Source organism: Delphinus delphis, chromosome 19 (genome assembly GCF_949987515.2).
Source record: "Delphinus delphis chromosome 19, mDelDel1.2, whole genome shotgun sequence".
NCBI lineage: Eukaryota > Metazoa > Chordata > Mammalia > Artiodactyla > Delphinidae > Delphinus > Delphinus delphis.
The window spans coordinates 6,986,334-7,008,566 of NC_082701.1; the positions used below are offsets into that span (position 1 = coordinate 6,986,334).

General features: G+C 59.4%; 2 protein-coding genes across 6 annotated transcripts in view; both read left to right on the top strand.

Moving 5' to 3' along the window:
* RAB37 (RAB37, member RAS oncogene family) overlaps window positions 1-4,115 on the top strand; it is a 70,943-nt gene extending 66,828 nt beyond the window's left edge. For 4 of the 5 annotated variants that reach the window (XM_059998248.1, XM_059998249.1, XM_059998247.1 and 1 more), the window contains 6 exons: window positions 262-328; window positions 431-483; window positions 1,412-1,477; window positions 2,047-2,103; window positions 2,177-2,253; window positions 2,449-4,115. In XM_059998248.1, coding sequence (XP_059854231.1) covers window positions 262-328; window positions 431-483; window positions 1,412-1,477; window positions 2,047-2,103; window positions 2,177-2,253; window positions 2,449-2,554 — 426 coding nt within the window. In that variant the 3' untranslated portion in view covers window positions 2,555-4,115. The remainder of the gene's footprint in view (window positions 1-261; window positions 329-430; window positions 484-1,411; window positions 1,478-2,046; window positions 2,104-2,176; window positions 2,254-2,448) is intronic. The other variant, XM_059998250.1, reaches the window with a different exon arrangement.
* A 1,092-nt stretch (window positions 4,116-5,207) lies between these two features.
* NHERF1 (NHERF family PDZ scaffold protein 1) lies at window positions 5,208-21,794 on the top strand. Its single transcript, XM_059997783.2, has 6 exons — window positions 5,208-5,870; window positions 16,359-16,520; window positions 17,565-17,718; window positions 19,977-20,017; window positions 21,171-21,260; window positions 21,472-21,794. Exons 1-6 carry the CDS (start codon window positions 5,409-5,411, stop codon window positions 21,661-21,663), a joined length of 1,101 nt encoding a protein of 366 aa, XP_059853766.1. The 5' UTR covers window positions 5,208-5,408; the 3' UTR covers window positions 21,664-21,794.
* Window positions 21,795-22,233: the final 439 nt, after the last annotated feature.

Genomic DNA, 22,233 nt, shown 5'->3' on the forward strand with positions numbered 1-22,233 from the left:
ATCCCCAGGTTCCCAGGCCTCATCTGCTCTGGGAGGTTGGACACCTCTAATCCCTGGGCTGGGCAAGAGGCAACAGCACCGAACGAGCTTGAGAACTCATTAACTACCGCCATCCGGGACATCACCAGATGTTCACAAGCCCATGAGAAACTAAAGAAGGAAACATCTCACCTCCCCGCCCATCTCTCGTACCACAACATGGCTTTCCTCTGCCCAGGACAGTCCCTGCCCCCTTCTGACCATTTGTCCATCCCTTCCTAGATCTGGGACACCGCAGGGCAGGAGCGGTTCCGCAGTGTCACCCACGCTTATTACCGAGATGCCCAGGGTAGGTCCCTCACGTGCTCCACCTCCACCACCCCCCCAGCCCACTTGTAACATCCACCCTTCTGCCCCAAGTTCCCCATGTGACCTCTCTCTCCCCCTCCAGCCTTGCTCCTGCTGTATGACATCACCAACAAATCTTCCTTCGACAACATCCGGGTAGGTCCTCCCCACCCACCACTCACGAGCAGGCAGGGCAGGGCCTGTGCAGGCCAGGGCTGCTTCCTGCTTTGTGGGAATGGGTGGAGCATGGAATACTGCTGCCTCGTTAAAAACACCGGAGCTGTGACTCAGAAGTAATCAACTGCTCCTGGGTGGTTGATGGGCATGTGGGCATGAAGGCCAAGCAGGCTGTGTGTCACCTGCTCATCCCTATGATTCATGGAGCATTTCATGACAGAATGTTCAGAAAGTGCCCAGCGCCACCCTGGACAATTACCCACAGAGACCAAGAGGAGAGCCCGAGCAGAAAAGTCTACCCATACATCCACCCCAACTTTCAAGAAGGTGACTCAGGCAGACAAAGCGAGTGGCTCCCTCCTCACAAGCAAACTATTAAATAGTCGAGACAGTAATTCAACAAACGCTGACTCTGTGCACAGCATCGTGACGATTTCACATGCTCCCTGACCTCAAGGGGTTGACAAGCAAACTGGGGGAACAAGACATACAGATATAAAACTGCTTATAAACTGGATGGAATCCATGGCACTCCTACTGCCACCTCCAACCCCATGCTCATGGCAGACATCACTAATCAATCACAGTATTTTTGATCACTGAGCCCTTATGGGGCCTTAGAATCCTCAACAGGGCACTCGAGGAGACTGCTGGTGACTACCAGCTGATTTATAAGATATAGCCTCTGTCGCCTCTGTCTTTCATAGAACTGAGAGCTACACTGCAAGGGGTTTAGAGCTACTCAGGACTGGAGAGGCCCAAACAAAGATGTCGATGAGAGAATGCACAGGGCATTATGATCGGTGTTCAGGGGCAGTGAGTAGTCCAGGATAATCCACAGGGCAGAAGAAGGAAAGGCAGGAGGGAGGAGGGGAATGGCTGGGGCTCAGCGCACCCTCTCCCGCAGGCCTGGCTCACTGAGATTCACGAGTACGCCCAGAGGGATGTGGTGATTATGCTCCTAGGCAACAAGGTGAGTGGCTCCAGGGCAGGGTCAGCCCATCCTTCTCCCACTGCCACAAGTATTAGCTGGACATCCTTCCAGCAAAGCACTCTTTACAGCCTCCAGTTCAGGAGTCAGACCTATCTGGAGGCTTCAGTCCATCATATCTGCCCTCTTAAAGCTTTGGAAATGGCCCCCTGCGGGGAAAGGTCAAGCTGCTTCCTGAGAGATCCAGGGATGACCAGCTGCTCAGCCCCTATTAGATCCTAGGGACTAGATACACGGATTAAGAGCTGTGTGTGGAAAGGGTTAACCTCAAATACTGTCAGCCCTTCGAGGCTGGCCACCACCCCCTTGCCAAGCAGAGTTACCCACCTCCCTGAGTTGGGGTGAGATCCCCCTGCTGGGAGCTGGGTAAGAACTTGAAGAAGGCAGAAGCCCTGGCCCCAGGTGGATCATACCACCCGCAGTCCCGCAGGCCACCAGCAGAGGGCGGGAAGTACCTGCTCCCAGGGCAGAAACCTGGGCCCGCGGGGCGGGAGAGGGGCCATCCGGGGTCAAGGCTTCCTTCCCCAGAGTGACCCACCTGGGCTTGACAGGCGGACGTGAGCAGTGAAAGGATGATCCGTTCAGAGGATGGAGAGATGCTGGCCAGGGTAAGTGACTGCCTGGGGGGAGTGGGGGTGGGCAGCCGGAGACTGGCCACTGAGGCTAATCTCACCCTGGCAGGAGTATGGAGTTCCCTTCATGGAGACCAGCGCCAAGACGGGCATGAACGTGGAGTTAGCCTTTCTGGCCATTGCCAAGTGAGCGCTGAGCCGGGAAGGGAACGTGCAGGGCAGGGTGGCACCATCTGGGAATTCGGTAGGGCCTGGCCCTTGGCCCAGTCCCCGGGCCCAACTATATTCTGCGTTCGGAGGCCCCCTGGCCCCGGGCCGTGGGAGTGGGAGAAGGCTCAGTTCCTCACTGCCTTCCCAGCCCATTTCTTCTTCCTCTTCAAGGGAGCTGAAGTACAGAGCCGGGCGGCAGGCTAATGAACCCAGCTTCCAGATCCGAGACTATGTGGAATCCCAGAAGAAGCGGCCCAGCTGCTGCTCTTTCTTGTGAATCCCAAGGGGCTGAGAGGAAGCTCCAGAGACGCACAAGGATGCAGCCTTCTCCCTCAGACCTGGTTTATTCTAAGCGGCTGAGCCAATGAGGAGAGAGTTGGGGGACCCAGTGCACAGCCCCTCCGTACTCCTGCCCCTATTCTAGCTCCTGTAGCTTCCCTGCATCCCCGGAGGAGGGTAAAATATTTTTATTTCATTTTAATGATACATAATCTAATCAAAAGGGCACCAGAAAACGGAGGAAGGGAGCTGGTGCCCCTTTTGCCTTCTAGTGCTAGGACTCAGGGGCCTGGGCCTCCCACCTACCCACCATGAGGGTGATATTGCACCAGCTCAGCACCAGGGGGCACTGATGCACTTCTGGGGTATGAGGCAGGTAGTGACCCCATTCCCACCCTTCAGCTGGCAAGAGGCTGAGCAGACCCAGGCCTTCATTTCCTCCGGCTCCCCAGAGAACGATCTTCCCCAATAAGACAGGGCCCTTGTGCCAGGAGCGAGACCAAAGCCTCAGGAAGATAAGAGATGTGGAGATTGGGCAGGGACCCAGCTCCCTGGGGGGAGGGGGGGAGAGGAGTAACAAAGATTAGGTCTGTTAGGCTACCTCTGGCCTTACTAGCCCCTCTCTGGGAGGTGCACCCCATTTCCCCCAGCCCACAAGCACATTAGGGCACCTGGAAACATCTGGTTCCTATTCACTGGACCTCAGATCCCAGGGGAGCCCCTCCTCCCTGAATCCCTGGCCTTATCTTCCTACCTTTCTGCCTGTGTCCCCAGACACCTACAGTTACTGATAGGGAAAGGTTATTCTTCTGTTCCAATCCTTAGGCCGGTATGCAGCCCACAGGCTACTTCTTCAAGCAGCTGTAGTGCTTCCACTGGATAAAGAGCCAGATAAAAAGAAAGCCCTGACTCCTGGAGTAGGTGGGAGATAGAAGTGAGCAAACCTCACCCCGTTGTGTAACCCCTAAACCCAAGGGCCATCTCCTCCCCCATCAGCCACATCCTTTTCTTCTCAGATGGACATTCGGGCCCAAACTTCTTTATCTCCCTTCGTACTGAGCCAGGTTAGGGAGTGAGAGGTCATCCATTTCTGGGAAAATCAACGCATTGTATGCAAAACAAGGTCATGTGGGTGAGGCTTGGGGTGGGGAGACGGGCAGCAAGGAGTTTACATGCTAAAGGAGTTTACATGGGGCCAAGGTCACATGTCTCCCAAAGCCCTGACCCCAACAATGGGAAGAGGGCAGGAGACGTGCAGCTTATGACCTAGAGGCACCTTTACTCCAGCTCTGTTCACCAGGGGTGGGGAGAGGGGTGAGAAAGGTATGCACTGTACATTTCTGCAGCTGCTGCATTTGCTTTCAAGGCAGAAATCTTGCTCCCAGAGCAGAGCCAGCACGATAAGGACGCTCTCCAGGCCTCTCCCAGGCAGAGCAGGGAGGAGCCTGACCTTGCCGGGTTCTTCTGGGGCCCAAGGCAGGTCGCAGGCAATCCAATCACATGGGCTGCTCTGGGCCTTTGGCATTTGTGTTTTTCAGAAGTAAATGGCAGTATTTTGGAAAGTACACCCTGTCCATTGCTTCTTTGAGGTGCACATGATGCGGGGGTCGGGGGGGGTTGCGGGGGCGGATCATGTTGAAAGGATTGTCGTTGCTTGTCACTGATTGCCAAAATCATTTGCTTCTCATCCTTCAATGTCCCCAACTAGTCACCTCATCCCTAACAGACTGCCCCCAGCCTCTGTGACCAGCCTCTCATCTGAAAGTAGGAGCTGAAAGGTTTATCTTACGGTCCTAATCATTTTTCCTTCTCTATTGAAAAAAGCCAGGGCTCCTTTTCCTATGGAATGTACCCAGAGATTGGTTACCTGACCCTGATCTGCCTCTCCCCAACCCCACCTCCCTAGCCAAAGGCTGACGCCAATTCCCACGCCATTGTCCCTAGGTGGCCTGTCTTGGATGGGCAGCCCCGTGAAGCCTTGGGCTCTCTGCTGGACCCTCACACTGTCCCAGCGAGGATCAGAGCCCGCACCCCTATTAGCAGTTCCTGGGACAAAGCAAAGTGGCCCCACAAATGGAAAAATCTCGTTATTCAAACTACTCTGTTGGGTCCGAGGTGGACCTCGTTCTTATTCGTAATACCGCTCGCAGCACTGGAGCGGCATTGATTTTCCTGGCAACAGTCGCCCCCGCCCCCACCCCCAACTGGAGTTGCACACTTCGGCTGAAGGCTGTTGAAATGTTAGGGTCCTTTACCCGAGGGTTGGCTCTCAATCCCCGAGGCAGGTGGAGGGAAATCAGAAAAGATCCTGCGGGCCGCTCTGCCCAGTACCAGGAACTCGCCCCCGCCCGGCCCTCCCCCTCCTCCTCCCCCTCCCCTCTCCCCCCCACCCCCGGGCCTCAACCAGCCACTTGGTAACAGACACTTCCACTTCCTGAGCCCTCTTTCTTCTCCCGCCGCGGGGCGCCGCGCTGAGAGCAGAAACTCACCCCTGCGCGCTCCCATTGGCCGGTGTCGTTCACCCTGCCAGAGCGCCCCCTCTCCGTGGTGTCTGATTGGCCCTCGGTGGTCCACACCCTCCACGCGGCCCCGCCCCCCGGAATAAGCAGCCTGGGCGGGCTCTGGAACGCTCAGACTCCGCGCACGGCGGGGATTGGTCCGTGAGCTTCGGCTTCGGCTCCTCGCAGTTCGCCTCCGCCGCTCCCAGGACACCTGCTCGCTCTGCCAGTTCGGCGGCGCGGGCTTTCCCTGCCTCCCTCGCTCTCGTCTCCCGGCCCGCAGGGTGAGAAGAAGGGGTGGACCGTCCCGTCTCCGGACCCCGACCGGACGCCGCTGAGCCGTTGCAGGGCGAGATGAGCACGGACGCGGCGGCCGGGGCGCCTCTACCCCGGCTCTGCTGCCTGGAGAAGGGTCCGAACGGCTACGGCTTCCACCTGCACGGGGAAAAGGGCAAGGTAGGCCAGTTCATCCGGCTGGTGGAGCCCGGCTCGCCGGCCGAGAAGTCGGGACTGCTGGCCGGAGACCGGCTAGTGGAGGTGAATGGCGAGAACGTGGAGAAAGAGACCCACCAGCAGGTGGTGAGCCGCATCCGTGCCGCACTCAACTCCGTGCGCCTGCTGGTGGTCGACCCCGAGACCGACGAGCGGCTGCAGAAGTTGGGCGTCCAGGTCCGGGAGGAGATGCTGCGCCCCCAGGAAGGATCCGGGCAGGCCGAGCCGCCGGCCGCCGCCGAGGAGCAGGGGGCTGGCGGCGAAAATGAGCCGCCCGCCGCCGCGCCGGAGCCGCACGAGGCCGAGAAGAGCCATCAGGAGCGGGTAAGTGCGGGCCCGGGCCGGACGGCGAGGCTGGAACCGGGTGGGAGGGAGAGTAGTCCAGAGACCCAGGCGCCCCGGACGCCCAGCCCTGCTGCCGCCTTGTCTTTCTGAAACTGGATCCTCACGGGGGAGACTGCATCCGCCCGCCAACCGGGCGAACTGGCAGTTACAGCCTTGAGGCTGCGTCCCGCGACCCCTACTCCCTCTCCCCAGACTGGGCTGGGACCCTGAGCGCCTTTGGGAGTGAGGGTGAGGGCGAGCGGCTCCAGGGAGCCCAGTCCCCTTTTCCTCGACTCTGTCGGTGGTGTCTGCTCCGGTCCCTTGGGACTCCCAATCCCGCCCCTCCTGGTGAAGTGACCAGCTTTCTCCACGGCCCCTGGGGGTGGTAAATGGAGCTGGGGTGAGGCTAGAGCGGCCCCGACTTCAAAAAGCTAGAGGAATAACTACGCTCTTTCTGTGTGGAGCTGCAGCGCTGGGAGGGGAGGGGAGGGGGTCACACGCTGGGTTCTCAGGCACTTCCCCCCTTCCCCACAGCCCGCTGGCTGGCGTGTGTATCATGAACTTCCGGCTGGCTGGACTTCATCCTCCTGAAGTCCGGTGTGACTTCTAAGAAAGAAGCTCCACCGTCCCAAGGCGATGTATGGGGGTGGGGCTCAGGGAGGAGGCGCAGAGGCGTCTGGTCTGGGGGATGGTGGCAGCTCTGCCACCCAGGGGGATTTATGATTCTCAGGAATGTGAGGAGTAAGCGCTGGCTAGTATCTGGGAGCGGGAGGGAAGACCTTGGAGGAGGAGAAACGGCGGCGGGAGTGGTCCAGCGTTCCTGGGCTGGACAGCGGACAGCAGGTGGTCTTGCCCGGGCATCAGCTGTCTCACTCCAGTCCCTGGACAGCAAGCAGACTGGTTGCTTTCTAACCACGTTTGGTGTTTCCTCTCATGACCCCAGTTTGGATCGGCCGTAGGAGGGGCGGAGGCAAAAGGGAAGTTGTACTGAGCCTGCCGTTCCCCGGAGAGTGAAGGGGGGGCCTCAGGGTGGGGTTGTGGGGAGCAGGACCAGGGCATCCCCTGGGCCCGTTTGGCTTCACCAGCTCTCCACCTGCTGGCAGGGGTGTCCGTGGTGCCAGTAGGAGCCTCCCTTGACAGAGAAAGGGCACAGTTCAGCCTTTAAGGGTAGCAGGTGGAGCCGGAGAGGGCCGGTTGGGTTGGTGGAGGTGAAGTCACCAGGAGCCCTGTCCAGCCAGAGCTGGGTGCCGAGAACGCCAGGGCCACCAGGCTCCTGCTTCCTGCCGCTAACAAGCTGGCATTGGCAAGGGTGGGGGTGGGGTCGGAGCACCCCTGGCAGGGGTTTGACACTGGGGAGTTGGAACCCATGACCTCTGGTCCCAGGCAGAAATCCAGTTTGAACTTTGTGCCGAGGGCATCGATTGACCATTCCTGTTCTGTTTTTGTTTTTTTTGGACTTCGGCACTGGCACAAGTAACCGGCCTCCCCGACCCGCCCCCCTAGGTTGCAGTCATGTTTAGCTCCTCCTGGTGCCCTTTCGGTTTTGCTGCTGGGTGCAGGAGGGCCTGCGGGGAGCTGGGGGGCGCAGAGGCCAGGACGGAGGCTTGACCTAGCTCATGTGCTCCCCACCAGGCCACCTGAGGAGCAGCAGAGGTTGGCTTCTGCTCTCTGGGTGAGCGCAGGATGGGGTTGCCCCAGGTAGTGGCGTGACACCTGCATTTGTGTGTATGCTCTGTTGGGCCCGTGGAAGGGAACAGAACCCTCCAGCCAGTCCCGGGGACACCATCACCAGGCCTCTTGGGGTTTCAGGTCAACGAGCAAATCAGAACTTCTGTGAGCCTTGGTTCTCCCATCAATAAAATGAGGGCGTTGGATTCCAGTGACACCTGCCTTCTCTAGAATTTTACAACTAATGGAAGGTCCTTGAGCCCCTAGTGTGCTGGACTGAGCATCTGTACGCCCAGGCATTTGAATCCCAGCTGTGAGCGGGGTGTCTCTTAGCCTCTGCATGGCCGCTGAGCAGCATTCAGTCCTTCTGGTGGGAGGTTCCCATGAAATCTGGTACGGTGGGCCTGCAGATGACCCGCCCTGTCGTTGCAAAAAAAGAAAAGAAAAAAGAAGTTAATAGACATCATAAGAGTTCATCGTTCCCTGAAGAGACAAGCGATGTCTATGTAAGGGATATACCCAGCATTTGAATGTTAACTGATTAGTTTGAGTCTGAATTCGTTTACAAAGTGGGGGCTGTTAATGACATCATCGTTAGTTCTCAGAAGTGAAAAAGGTGTTGGTGGGAAAGTGTCATGCAGAGCGGGTGGCGGGTGACATCTCACTGGGAAGAGCGGCCTGGGTCGAGAACGATGCAGGGCAGAGGGCGAGGGGTGCCCGTAGTCCTGATCTCGGAGGAGGTGGCGGGGTGCTTCCAGCTCGGCACACCTCCACCCACGGGGAGGGAGGAGCAACAGCACCCCTGCTCACGGCCCCCCGCAGTCACAGGATGAGGCCTAAATCCTTGAGCTGGGCAGCCGGCACGGGGCCCACAGCGGGGGCTGGGCAGGCCTGAGCCAGCTCAGCTGCACTCCCTGGGCCACCGCGAGCGAGCCAAGTTTCTCTAAGCTTCCATTTCCTCTTGTGTAAATTGGGGGTGACAGCAGGGGCCTCGTGGCGTTGGCGGGGGTTACATGAGGATGCCTGTCGAGCCAGTAGCTCAGAGCCTCCACTAAGTAAATGCTCAGTGAACGTTGGTTGCTGAGATCTGAATTAATACATATTTCACAGTGATGATTACACGCCCACCCAGGGGGCAGCTAGCCCTGGATCTGCCTCTCCCGTAGGGCACGTGCTGCCGTGGCCAAGCCTGGCATCCGAAAGCGCTCCATCTGGGGTCGCTGTCATTGAAGAATCAGCCCTTCACAATCCGGCAGCCTTCTCTCGCCACCGCCCCTCTTGTCCCCACCAGCCCAGCAAACCACACCGAGGGTCCGAATTCCCTCCCAGCATGCCATGTGCTTTGAGCCTTCGCCCCTGATATCTGCACGTGGGAACCCTCAGTCCTCTTCCGCACCAAGCACGCTCCCCAAGACCACTCACCTCCCAGGAAACCTTTCCTCGACCCCGCAGGCATCGTGAGCTCTTCCCTCACCTCCTTCTGCCCCCTGTCCTTCCACCTTTTCTCACACGGAACACGCAATATCTCAATCATCTGTTCATATCTGCTCCACCAGCCCGTGCTGGGTCCCAAGGGCAACAGCTGTGGCTGATTTATGTTCATATCCCCATCACTGTCCCCGGCACCGAGCAGGGAGGGGCTCAATAAATCATTTTTGCGTGAATGGATGAATGCGAAACAGCCATGGGGGACTTTGTCCTAATTCATCTCGGCCCAACCCACCTGGGCCTGTTCGTGCCTCGAGTGCCTCGAGAGCACACCCGGAGATTGGAATTCCAGATAGAGCTTTACTCGCTCCTTTTTCTTGCCTACTAGCAGCTTCCGTTTTCAAACTAGAGAGCCAAAAGTCTGTGAATCCCAGCCCTGCTGCCCTCTGGCTCTGGGACCCTGATTGTTCAGCGTTCCCCACGAGCCTCAGCTTCTCCCTCTGTGAAATGGGGACCCCGACCCCACCCTGTAGGGTTGTGGGAGAGATTTGATGAGATGATGCGGAAGGTGTGTGTTAAGTGCCCAGCGTGGGGTGGGTTCCCGCCACGCCTGACCTTGATCCCAGAGGTACCCCAGGTGGCAAAGTCGGGGGTGGGCACCATTAGCTGGCAGCCTCCAACCTCTTTCCCATGTTCCCGTTTCACATGGACCGAGCTGGAGTCTGCGAGGGCAGAGCAGGGCTTGAGCTGCAGGATGTTTGGATTGGAAATGGACAGGGTGTGACGGCTTGTGTGCTGGTTCCTCCTCTTAAGTCACATACTTGGGATTTCTTTCTCCCCTGGGATAGCCCCTGGTTCTGACCTTCTGGTTCCTGTTCAGTCCTGGAGATGATTCTCTTGGAAAGAGAAAGGGGCTTTTTTCTCAAGGAACCCCGTCCTGTCTCCATGGGGGGGCCCTTCTCTTCCTCCCCAGGCTTCCCATCCCATGGATCCCTGAGGAAGTCAGGGAGCGCTTAGGAATTAGGGGAAGACGGGGCCTGGCCAAGGTCTTGAGGGTGCTGTGAGCCTCTTACAGAGAGAAACCAGAGCTCTAGACCCCAATAATGGGAGCTACTCTAAGCCTACTAGTTGCCCGGCCCTAGAGAGAGTGATACACACTTCACTGATTTTTTTCTTTTTCTTCCCTCACCACAACCCTGCAAATCAGGTATTATTTTCTCCATTTTGTAAGTTGATAAATAATAAGTAAATGGTAGTTATTATGTGTGTCTGGCGATGTGCTGTGTACTAACACGCCTTATCTCAGTTAATCCACACGACCACCCTACGGGGTAGCTACTAGCCCCCTTGTCCATATGCGGAGACTGAGGCTCCATCAGTGCGGGCGGTGGCCCCACGGTTCTCAGTAGGGAGCCCTTACCCTGTAGCAGGGCTGTGTCTGAGAACTCCGCTCACTCTGACTCCAGTGTCTGCACGTCCATCCGGCTTGGGTTGTGCTTAAGGGCCTGACCCTCCAGCTGGGTGTCTCTGCCCGTCACATTCTGGGCCATACCAGGGCCATCACAGCAGCGTAAATTCAGGCTGCTGGAACCAGCTCCCTGCAAGGATCCAGGGCTCCCAGGTGCTTCTGTCCCCAGGGGACACCATCAGGAAAAGTGTCAGCCCCGATGGAAGGCCTCAGCCCAGAAGGGGCAGGCTCCAGGCCCCATCCCTTCTCACACTATGGGCCCAGCCGGGAGTCTGGTGACCAAGTCTCTACCCTCATCCCCAGGGCCTGAGAACTGTCCTTGCTGGCTCTGGGGCTTCCTGTAGCACAAAGGACTACCCCTGAGAGGCTGGCCTTGGCTGTCGGCCTTGGCCTTCCTCCCCCACCCCTCAGGGTAGGACAGTTCACCACGTCCCCCGACCCCAGACCCTGTTTGGCTTCCTGCTCCCTGAAAAGGACAAGTGGTACGGATGCCCCGAGGCCTGGGTTCTAGTGCCGCCCAAGGCTGGGGGACTGAGGCCGGAGCTCTGACTTTCCAGGGACAAAGGCTCCGGCCTCTCCCTGTGCTTGTTTATAAGGTCGTGATGCCCAGTTGAAACAGCAAAGGCCATGGGGACGTAGGGGACAGCCTAAGAGTTGAGAGTGAGACCTCTAGGGTCTGTACGGGCCTTTTGGGCAGCCACTGGCCACGTGTGGCTCTTAGCGCTTGAAATGTGCTGGTTGAAATTGAGATGTGCCGTAAGTGAAAAATAAAATGCACACCAGATTTGGAAAACTTAGTACAGGAAAAAGGATGTACAGTATGCCATTAATAACTTTTAACTAGATTACGTGTTAGAATGATAATATTTTAGATATGTTGTGTTAAGTAAGATATTAAAATTGATTTCTCTTGTTTCTTTTTACGTTTTAATTTGGCTACTAGAAACGTTTAAGTTAGCTACGTGACTGGCGTTCTGTTTCTCTGGGCACTGCTGCCCTAGAGCTGAGCTCAAAGCCGACCCTCTCCTCCCATCAGCTGCGTGTACCTGAGTGGTTTATGCCACCTGTTTGAACCTGAGTTTCCTCGTCTGTGAAGTGAGGGCAATAATACCCTCCTCCCAAAGGGTTACAGTTGGGTCCTGACAAGAACGTACACTTATAAAGCCGTGGTGGGGTGCTTGGCACTTAGTAAGTGCTCACTAAACGTAGAGCCCCGATTTCACAAGCTCCGAGAAGGTCCTCACAGAGCCTCTCGGGACAGCCCACAGGAGTTAAATCCAGCAACTTCTGGAAGGAGGGTGAGGAGGGATGACGGTAGAGAGCCTGCCAGCCTGGGTGGTGTCCAGCCAGGCCGCAGCCCAGGTACCAGCCTGCTCTATCCCAGGCTTGCCCAGGCCTGGGGAGAACTGAGCCAAACTCCCCATCGGGTGGGTCTCTGGCCAGCACCGGGAGAAAAGAGCCAGAGGGAGAACCTGGCTCAGGGTCCCTGCGTGGGGGTGTCAGAGAAGCAGCCCCACTTTATCATCTGGATCCCACCCTGCGGGTCTCCGGAGAAGGGCCTTCCCGCTGAGAAACGGCAAAGCACGAGATCAAGGCCTAGAGTCGCTCCTTTTTTGCAGAGGGAGGCGGCCAGAATTCCTCAGTGTGCACAGACCTTGGGCTGGGGTGTCTTCTAGGGAGAAATAAATGAAGCCACATCAGGGCCAGAGATCATGGGTCAGTGACAGCCGAGCCCTTGGTCACCTCCCTTTGGGTGAGGAGAGGATGCCTTCAGCCTAGAGCCTGGACACTGGCCAGCAGTCTGAGCTCCTGGTCACTTCCCAGCCTGGCCTAAGGACAGTGCCCCCGTACTGCCCAGTCACACGTCACCCCCAGGCAGAGGCAGCTCGCTCCATCCTGGTTTCCTTGAAGAGTTGGCACCAGACCCAGGCCTGTGTCTCCAAGAGCCCCGCGGAGCGGCCTGAGCTGCAGCCCGGGCTCCTTACACCCAGTATACCCCACCCCTCCCCCACCAGAACAGCCAGGGCTCCATCTCTCCACCCCCCCCCTCCCTTGTTGGGGCTGATTCCCCAGCGTGGGGGCAGGGTATCATTCTTATCTTATTTGCATAAAGAAGAGCCCTCGGCTGGCCGGGCTGGGGGGAAGGGCAGCCTTGGGAGGTGACGAGTCACCTCTGTTGTTCCCCTAGCCACCCTGGTGGTCTTGCTGCTCCTCCAGCCGCCCCTTCTGGGGCCCGGAGCTGGCTGGCCTGGGAGAAGCAGCCTGGCTTGTTTTCTATAGGGCCCATCACCATGGCACCGGCCAGGGCGGGGCTGGGCCCAGTGGGGCGTTGGCCCCCAGCCGCCCTCCCCAAGGAGGAGCAGGGAGCGGCCCTGGGCCTGCTCCCCAGAGACGGTCACCAGGATTAGGGTATCGACTTTCCCCAGCTTTCCAGGTGGCTGCTGGTGGTGCCTATTGAATTCCGTGCCCAACATCCGCTCCCTGGGCTGAGTGGGTGGAGGTGACTGGGCTCCCTGGGTGAAGAGGACGGAATGGAGCCAGCAGCCGGGGCAGGCCTGTGCAAGGCTCGGGGCAGCCCGAGACCCGCAGGGTGGGAGAAGCCCCCATGGGAAGAGTCTAGAGGCAGCTCTCCTGACAGGGTCTGTTCTGGAAGGCAGGTCTGGCATTGTCTGGAAGTGAGAGACTCATCCAGCCCCCAGCCGCCCTGGCCCATTTGCACAGCCCGTCGGCCACCACCGCCTCCTGGTCTTTCCTCTCACTTCTCTGCCAGTCTCCCCACTGAGCAGATCCTGATCTTTCCTTCCGAGCTGTCATCCACACTGGAAGACCCCCCTGAATCTCTGAACACGCTGGGGCCATGTTCCCCTCCGGAGCTGCCACCATGGCACAGGTCCCCTCCTGAGCTCCTGGGAGCCGCATGCCACCCCCAGGATGTCCCAGATGTTCCATTTCTTCCCCTTGCCCCAGCTCTGGGGTGTGGGCCCAGAGCAATGGTGGCCAAGCTCCGGCCAGCACCTGACACCTCCCGTCCCCATCTTCTCTTCTCGGTGCTGACCACACACCCTGAGGGAGCTGCCCCCAGGACTCCTGACAGCAGCAGCCTCCGCCAGGCTGGGATGGGCGCCTTTGATGGGCTGACTGAGCAGCTGGCAATGACGCCTCCTGGGGGCAGCTGGGGGAAGGGTGGAGAGCAACTCGGGAAGAATGGGAAGCCCCCCCCCCAGCCCCATGGGAAGGGAGGGAGCCTCTGGGGACTGGGGAAGATGGGAGCTGGGTGGGGCTCTATACCTGTCTGAGCGCTTCGGAAAACGCCTGGGGTTTCCTTGTCCCCCGCCCCAGCCACCCCAGAAAGCAACGGAACAGGTCCCAGTGCAGGGGGAAGGGAGCAGCGGGGGCCTGGGCTCTGCAGGTGAATCTGCCCTGAGATCCTCATGGCTTGGCGCCAGCAGAAGGAAGTGAGGTGCACACGACAAGTCACCAGGCAAGGGTCCCCGGGGTGAAAGGTGCTGCGGATCAGGGAGGGAAGCCCGCGGCACAGGGACCCATCACGGGGGCAGCCAGTGCCGCCCCGCCAGCCAGGAGGACACCCGAAGCCGCCGGGCCTGCTCGACCCCGTGTCGCCCCGCGAGAGGCCGCGAGCCTGAGCCTCGGAAGGAAGCCTGCGGTTTCATCATCTCCTTGCCCCTCCCAGCAGAGGCTGCAAGCGGTGTTTGCAACTCCCCACCTCCAGTGGGCCTCCTCCCAGCCTGGGCTTGGGTCCTTCCAGGGATGGTGGCGGGAGCACAGGTCCCAAGTCAGAGCCCGGGGTGGCGTCCTGGCTTCTCCACCGTGAAGCTCTGACATCAGGCAATGGGCTTCCTGTCTCAGTTTCCCCATCTCGAGGATAGGGGTCAGGCTTAACCCTCACCCTACCCCTAACCCTATCTCGAGGATGGAGGGAAGGCTCTCTGGAGTGAGGGGCGGCGGGGGGAGCAGAGACACCAGAGCTGCCCTCTCCCTTCCCCGTGATTCACCCTCCCCGCTTTCTCAGGGTGACTGCAGAGCACTGCCCGGCTGGGGCAGAAAGCTGCCTGCCCCGTGGTAGCAACTGGTCGGACCTGTTCCTGTTCCCCTGGGCCTGGGGGAGGGCTGGGCTGGCAGCTCCGCGGAGGGATTAGCTTGAGGGGAAAAGAGCCTCACTCCCGGAACTAGATCCCGGTGGGGGGCGGGGGCTGCAGGCTGCGGGAGGGCCTCCCCCCCACACCCCAGGGGAAGCAGCGGGAGGGGGGGCATCAGCGGGGGTGGGGGGTGGGCCTGCAGTGAGGACCAGAAGGGATGAGGAGAACTGGAGAAAAGAGGGTGCCTCCGTGGGCGCCTCCCACTTTTTTATGCTCACTTAACTGTCTCAGCTGTGGTCTGGGGTGAAGTGAGAGCGCACGGGGCCTCTAGCCCAGATTAGGGTAAACCCAGGCCTAAACGTCGCCTCACCCCTCCTTCCTGTCTTGGCCTCTCCACACCCCCTACCAACATCCTGAAACACACAAAGGCCCACCCAGGCATCTAAAGGAAAGCAGAGTCACCCTCCTCCGGCCACCTCCCTACCCCTCCCGGAGCAGAGGGGTGGGGACTGAGGCTTCACTGCAGACGGCGGCCGCCTCCTGGGGCCAGCGAGTTGGGGCAGGAGGCCTGTAAGCCCTCCTCTCCCTCCCCACCCCTCCCTTGCCTTCTCCTCTCCCAGCTGGGGAGTGAGGTCTCAGAGCTACCCGGCACCCCACCCCACCCTCAGAATCTCACTTCTCAGCTTGTATTGATATTAGCAACGATGGCAAACCGGGCACAGAGATTTTAGCGTGGTCAGGTGTTCCCACATATGTTAATTACCCCCTGGACCTCCTAGCAACCCTGGCACTAAGAATGGTCTACAAACAATGAACCCTAGGCTCTGAGAAGGAAATTACTTGCCCCAGGTCACATAGCTCCTCAGCGGGAGATACCTGGCAGCCTGGTGATAACCCAGAGCTCGCAGGCCTTGGAGAAGGGGGAGAGGCACCCCAAGTCGGTCATGGGCTCAGGCCTCTGGCCCCCTCACACTGTATTCCCTCCGTCTTGTAAACGTACCCCAGGGCTGCAGCTTCTAAGCTAAGCTGCTTAGGCTGGTGAAAACTGTTTTCAGCGGAGGGTCTGAGTGTTTAAGAGCAATCTTCCTGTGCCTTTTCCGTGGGTCCCCCTCTCCAGGCCATGGCCACAGCCACACGGGGCTCCCTTCAGCCCAGCCCTGCTCCCCACCGCTCCCCTCCCCATTCAGGCTCCTTGGGGACCCACACGGTCTTTGGGGTTCTGTTGCTGCCTTTCCCCTCAGCCTTGGTTCTGCCGGTGGGATGTGCCTGTCCCGTCCGGGACCCCTGGCTGTGCCTCCCTCCGGTCTGTGGTCATCTGGCCCCCGGCTCCCTTCTGGCTGGGCCATTTTGCTTGGTGGGGACGAGACAGGAGTCCGTGTGGGCGAGGAGACGCTTTACTGTAAACATGCTGACCAGCTTTGAGTAACCAGCTGCCCTTGCTTCCCCCGCTGCAGACAATATTGAGTACAAAAGGGCTGGGGGTCCCCAGTCCCTGTCCCAGGTACCCAGCCAGGCTGGCAGGGATGCTACCCGCTGAGAGACGAGGTAGTGATCAAAATAACGTGATTACCCTTAGAATGTCAGAAGGGGAGAGACTTGAGCTAACCTGCTCCCACCCCGCATCTGCCAGAAGAGGGAACGGTGGCCTGCCCAGGGTCACCCGGCCGGGTTGCTGCAGTGCGGGGTCTCGGGTCTTCTGAGTCCCAGGCCAGCATGTTGCGTCCTCCCCCAGTTCTCCTCGGTGGGGAGGTGGGGTCAGGCACGGAGCAGGGAGGGCAGAACCCGGGGTGCTGTGGGATGACCGTGGCCCCTCCTTTCTCCCCGCAGCACGAGCTTCGGCCACGGCTCTGCGCCATGAAGAAGGGCCCCAACGGCTACGGCTTCAACCTGCACAGTGACAAGTCCAAGCCAGGCCAGTTCATCCGGGCAGTGGACCCAGACTCGCCCGCTGAGGCCTCGGGGCTCCGGGCCCAGGACCGCATCGTGGAGGTAACGCTTCTTGCTTTCCTCCCAGGCTCTTCCTTCCTGACTGCAGGAGGCCTCCCCTGCGGCAGGCGTCACATCATTGCTCCTTCATTATTAGCCTGTGAGGCTCGGGCAGCCCAGAGATACCAGACAGATGGATGGATGGGAGACGGGGGAGGATGGTGGGGGAGTGGGAAGGAAGGAAGGAAGGACAAAAGGAAGGAAACATGGGGGACTTCCCTGGCGGTCCAGTGGTTAGGACTGTGCGCTTCCACCCCTGGGGCCTGGGTTCAATCCCCGGTCGGGGAACTGAGATCCACAAGCCATGCGGTGTGGCAAAAAAAAAAAATTTTTTTAAAAAAAGGAAGGAAGGAAAGATGGGTGGTGGACGGATGGAGAGATGGACTGACTTCTCTCCTGCCTGGATCTCCCCTGGGCTCTTCGTCACCGAGCAGACACACTCAGCTGTCCACGATGCACCCGTCCATCCAGCTAGACGTCTGGGGCCATCGCCAGAGCTTCCCTCCGCCCGAGGCCTTCATGCCAGGCACGAGGATGCGGGCAGGAGGATGAAATCCTTCTCCCAAGTGGGGCTCTCAGGCACACTCTTACACCCTTGTGCTATGCTCGTTGGGAGAGGAAACGTGAACCAAGTGTCTTGGGGCCGGTCCCAGAATCTCAGTCTTCGAACCTTAGAGCTGGAAGCTCAGCTCTCCCAAGACTTCTCATTTTACATGTGAGCAAACCAAGGCCCAGGGAGGGAAGTACCTAGAAAAGCTGGGGCCCAACCCAGGCCTCCCAGATCTTTCCCGTCCCATGTCACAGCTGTGTTTGTTCAGTCTTGGCCGGCTATTTTCTTTGGCTTTTCCCACGTGTCCTGCCTCCCCATCTGACCATCAGGTGGGAGGATCACTTGGCCTGGTTCAGGACTCCACAGGCAAGGGGGGGCTGAGTGTCCCCCAGTTGCCAACTGGCCGAGGACAGAGAGGACCCCTTGTACTGCTTCCAGCTGCCCCCGCCCACCCCGGAACTGAGACCTGTGCCAGTAACCCCTGCCCCCACCCACAGGTGAACGGGGTCTGCGTGGAGGGCAGGCAGCACGGGGACGTGGTGTCCGCCATCAAGGCTGGCGGGGACGAGGCCAAGCTGCTGGTGGTGGACAAGGAGACCGATGAGTTCTTCAAGAAATGCAAAGTGATCCCGTCTCAGGAGCACCTGCATGGTGAGCTGGGCAGGGCGGCCCAGGCCCCCAGGTCAGGGGTGCGGGCCGGTGCTCTAGCCTCTACTGTGTCCCACGGGACGGGAGGCAGACGGTGTAGGTTGGGAGAGAGGGTCAGGGAGAGGACGCCGGCGCTGACATCGGGTCTCTGAGGGTGGCATATGACGGGGGGGAAGCTGGCACGAGGGAGGGCGAGATGGAAGCGAGCTGCCGATTCCCAGGCCAAAGCTGCAGCAGCGGAGGGAGGCCTGGGCCCCCACCCCTCTCCCCCCAGCAGTCTCTCAGGGCAGTGCTGATGCGAGGAAAGGGTTAAGTCTCGAGAGGCTTCCAGCCTTAGCTTGGTCAGATCAGAGTCCAATGACAGGGCCCAGTACCTCCCCTTCCCTTCTCTCAGGTTGTCTTGGAAACCCAGGCTCGCTGGCTCTAGAGAGCAGTGGGTCCCTGGGCCCCTGCCCTTCCCATCCCCCGCGTCACCCTGCCAAGCCTGGCACCTCCCCCGCCCTAGCCCAAGCCAAATGGGGCAGGGCTGCTGCACCAGGACAGGGAGGAGTTGAGTGGTGCTCTGCTCCCTGGTCTGGACTTTTCTCCCTGGGAAGATGGCTCCTGGAGGGGTGGGGGGCTGGGTGGTAAATCTTTGGACTTTGCACTGGGTGGGGCCTCCCTGAGGGGCATATTTGTAGCAGATGGGTCCACGCAAAGGTCCTGCCACAAACTTAGATCCCCAGCTGGAGGGGCCCAGTGGGTCCTGGGGGTTCCTGGAGGCGGGGATGGGTGAGTTAGAAGTCGCTAGCAGACCCTGGGCATGGGAGGTGGGTACCCCTTTACCCTTGGCTCCCAAGTTCATGGAAACCAGGTCACTCAGATAATCCCCTTTCTCACTGAGGGGGAAACAAGCCAAGAGAAGCCCCCAGCCTTGTTCTTGGCAACATGTGGTGGGGAGACACAGCTGAAATCTGGATTCCCCGCAGCTGCTCAAATACCTCCCCCGGCCTCCCCCAGCATCCTTCTCTGCCCCCCACCCCCAAGTCATCAACACTCAGACATTCCTCCCTCCTCTGTCTCCCTCTGGCTGGGTGGGAACGCCCTGGGAACCTCAGTGCCTGCAGCCTCTGGCCAGAGGACCTGCGCAGGGAGACCTGGGGGTGGGTACTCTCCCCAGGTGACCCTCCTCCCAGCTGGATGTAACTGTCCCCGTGGAGAGGCATGCCCCCTCCCAGCGGCTGCCTCCCTACCACAGTGAGACAGCCTACAGCTCATGGGTGAGGGGCTGCTTGCAGGGGGATGGGAGTGAGTGTCCCCGTGTCCCAGCAATCCCCTGCCCAGCCACCGTGGGAAGGCTGGGTGAGCGTCAGGTATGCCTGCCTGTGCCGGGGCCACGGTCCAGGGGAGGAGAAAGACACACACTGATCTTGAGCTAAGAGTTCAGAAGAAACCCACCCAGGCTGACCAGTCCCCAGAGACGGAACAGCTCCCCTTGCAGCCAGGTGGGGTGTCTACCCTGAGTGAGCCCAGGGAGGGTGACCCCAGGGCCCGGTGTCTCTCCCTCTGACCCCTTCTGCCACCACCAGGTTTCCCATTGGCTGGGGGAGGGCACACCCAGGACTCTGCCCTGAGCCCTCTGGTCCCCCGCCCCACCCCGATCCCCACACTGGCCAGTAGGAGTTGGGCTTCTTTTCTTTCAGCTGATGCAGGTACTAATCATAACCAGGGTGTGGTCCCAGTTCTGGTGATGCCGCTGTCACTTAGGAAGCATTTGAAAGATACTGATTCCTAGGCCTGTCCCAGACCCACTGAAACAGAAACTGATACCAAAGCCCAGGAATTTGTATTTCTAACAAGCTCCCCGGGTGGCTGGTAGGCAGCCAGCCTGGAATTTCAGCCCCCTCTAGGACGGCGCTTTTTTTCAAACAGCTCCTTACTCATCGGTGGTTCTTGGGATTAATCGAGTAGGCAGAGGCCAGCATCTTTTTTTTCTTTAATGAAACTGAATAGAAAATATCAAAAAGCATTGCGATGTAGTAAGGGCAAGTTGTTTCGTTAAACTTTGGTCACACACACGCATAACGTATGCGGGTGCTGGGTTGTCAAAATGTCAAAGGTACTCACGGTGGGTGGCAGTCAGGAGACTTTTAAACACTGACCTTGGGGAACGTGATCTGCTTATCTGCCCAAAGCCCGCAACTTCACTGCCTTCCATGCCCCACTCCATCGGCATTCCCCAGAGCCCCTGCCTCACCTCTGCTCTTCTCTCCTTCGCCTAGGTCCCTTGCCTGAGCCCTTCACCAATGGAGAGATCCGGAAGGTAAAGGCAGACCCCTAATTGCTTCTCTGGCGCTGAGTCCTGGTGTGCAGGGGGAGGGGGGAGGTGGACAGCATCTGGCTCAGGTGGAAACTGCGGGTTTCCAGGCTGCTCCCTCCTGGGCCCCAAGCTATGTAACTGCCCGTGTATCCCTCAGCCCCCGCCTGGGCCCAAGGCAGCGGGGAGGGAGAGGGGCCTGGCCGGCCCGTCCGCAGCCCGCCATCCTGGGTGCCAAGCTCCGCCTCTAGCTCCCCACCGCACAGAGGCGGCCATTCTTCCCCCCGAGAACAGAGCTGCAGTGTCTGGCCGCGCGCTCCCCGGCCCCTGCTACTTCCAGTCTGGGCTGGAAGAACAAAGCCTGTCCTCCCCGGACAGAGGGAAGAGGAGGCAGCGGAGGCTGGGGGGAGATGGCGGGGCCCGGTGGCAGCTGGGGCCACAGAGGAACCCAGGCAGGAGCTGAGCACCAAGCCACAGCCCTGGTCAAGGCCTTGGCTCTAGGATGGGCCGACTCGCTGTCGGACCACAGAACGGGAGCTCTCTGCAGGGTCTGCTCAAAGGCTTCCCTTCCCCGGGGGCTCCTGCTGGGGGACAGACACAGCAAGGGGCTGGCCCTGGACCACCTGAGCCTCTGTCACTCTGCCTGTGGGTCTAGAACTCATCCACCTCCTTCCTTCAGAGCCCTTCTTGGCAGCTTTGGGGTTAAGACTTCAAGAATCCCGGGGTCAAGTCCAAGTAAACAGTCAGATGGGCTGCAGGAGACTCAGGGAGCATGATGGGCGTTCCCCACGCCAAGCAAAGGTGCTCCCAGTGTCCCCACACTCCAGGAGGCCCCTCCCGGGTCGCCGTCCCAAAAGGCGAGTCAGCCCCAAAGGCTGCATTGGGAGGACTGGGGCGGGTAACTCGGCTAATCCCACGATGGATGGTTCCTCCTGCCTGGGTGGTGGAACCGGGCTACCCTCTGATCCTTGGAAGAATGTGAAAATGTAAATCCTCGAGGGGCCCTGGCAGGCTCAGGCGGTGGGGCTCTGGGGTGGATAGCGAGGGCTTAAGTGGAACTTCTCAGACCGAGGCGCCTGTCTTCCCTGGGAATGCCCTTCCTCGCCCGGGACTGCCCACCCCGTGCCCTGCCCACCCACACGCCTCCTCTCCGTGCCAGGAGAACAGTCGTGAAGCCCTGGCCGAGACGGCCTCCGAGAGCCCCAGGCCAACCCTGGCGAGATCCACCTCCAGTGACACCAGTGAGGAGGTAGGCCGGCCAGCTGGGCGGAGCGGGGTGGCACTGGGTGACAGGAAGTCCATTGCCAGGCCACATTTGATCCTGGCACACCAGCCTGTGTGGAGGTCACATGCTGAGCCACGTTCAGTTCTTGTGACCTGGCTTCCCTGGGCACCGCCCCAAGGGAGCCACCTCTCCAAGGCACTAACTCCCGCGCTCTGCCGCCCCCTCCTCTTTACAGCTGAATTCCCAAGACAGCCTCAAGAAGCAGGACTGCACGGCACCCTCATCTACCTCCTCCTCCTCCGACCCCATCCTGGACTTCAACATCTCCCTGGCTGTGGCCAAAGAGAGGGCCCACCAGAAGCGCAGCAGCAAACGGGCCCCGCAGATGGACTGGAGCAAGAAAAACGAACTCTTCAGCAACCTCTGAGTGCCCCAGCCACCAGGAAGGCTGGCAGGGCCGGGCCAGCCCCACACCCCGACCCGGCTCCTTTTCCCTCTTCCCCACTTACCCCCAAATCGACATTACAAATCAGCACCAGCATCTCCTCTCTTGGCAAATCTGACTTTTTTCTAGAGAACTGTGTTCTTCCCTTACTTCAGGGAAGGTGACTGTTTTTCCGTCCTGGCCCCGATCAGAAAGCAGACTGTCCCCCACTGGGTGCTTCAGCCTACCAGGTGTCCCGATGCCACCCTCCTGGGACATCACTGGGACCTCCACCGAGCAAGGATCGTGGGACTGGGCGAGAGGTCACCTTCCCACATGACCCCAAGTGATGACTGGGTCCAGGATTGATCGAGGACTCAGGTCACAGCAACATCTCAGAGTGGACAGGGGGCCGTCATCCTAAGCCGTGGCTTGGGCATCTTACTTTTGTTTGATTTTTTTTTTTTTTTTTAAAGAGTGCAGTACCACAGACTTTAGCGGGACGTCCGTTTCCTTGATTAATGTGATTTCACAGGTTGCTGCACCCAGGACATAGCAGCGGCCTTAGCCTAG

Excerpts from the sequence above, each read along its gene's own strand:
- NHERF1 (XM_059997783.2), top strand. The coding sequence starts at position 5,409 with ATGAGCACGGACGCGGCGGCCGGGGCGCCTCTACCCCGGCTCTGCTGC. Across the intron at positions 16,521-17,564 it reads CCCAGGACCGCATCGTGGAG|GTGAACGGGGTCTGCGTGGA; the intron begins GTAACGCTTCTT and ends CCCCACCCACAG. Across the intron at positions 20,018-21,170 it reads CCAATGGAGAGATCCGGAAG|GAGAACAGTCGTGAAGCCCT; the intron begins GTAAAGGCAGAC and ends TCTCCGTGCCAG.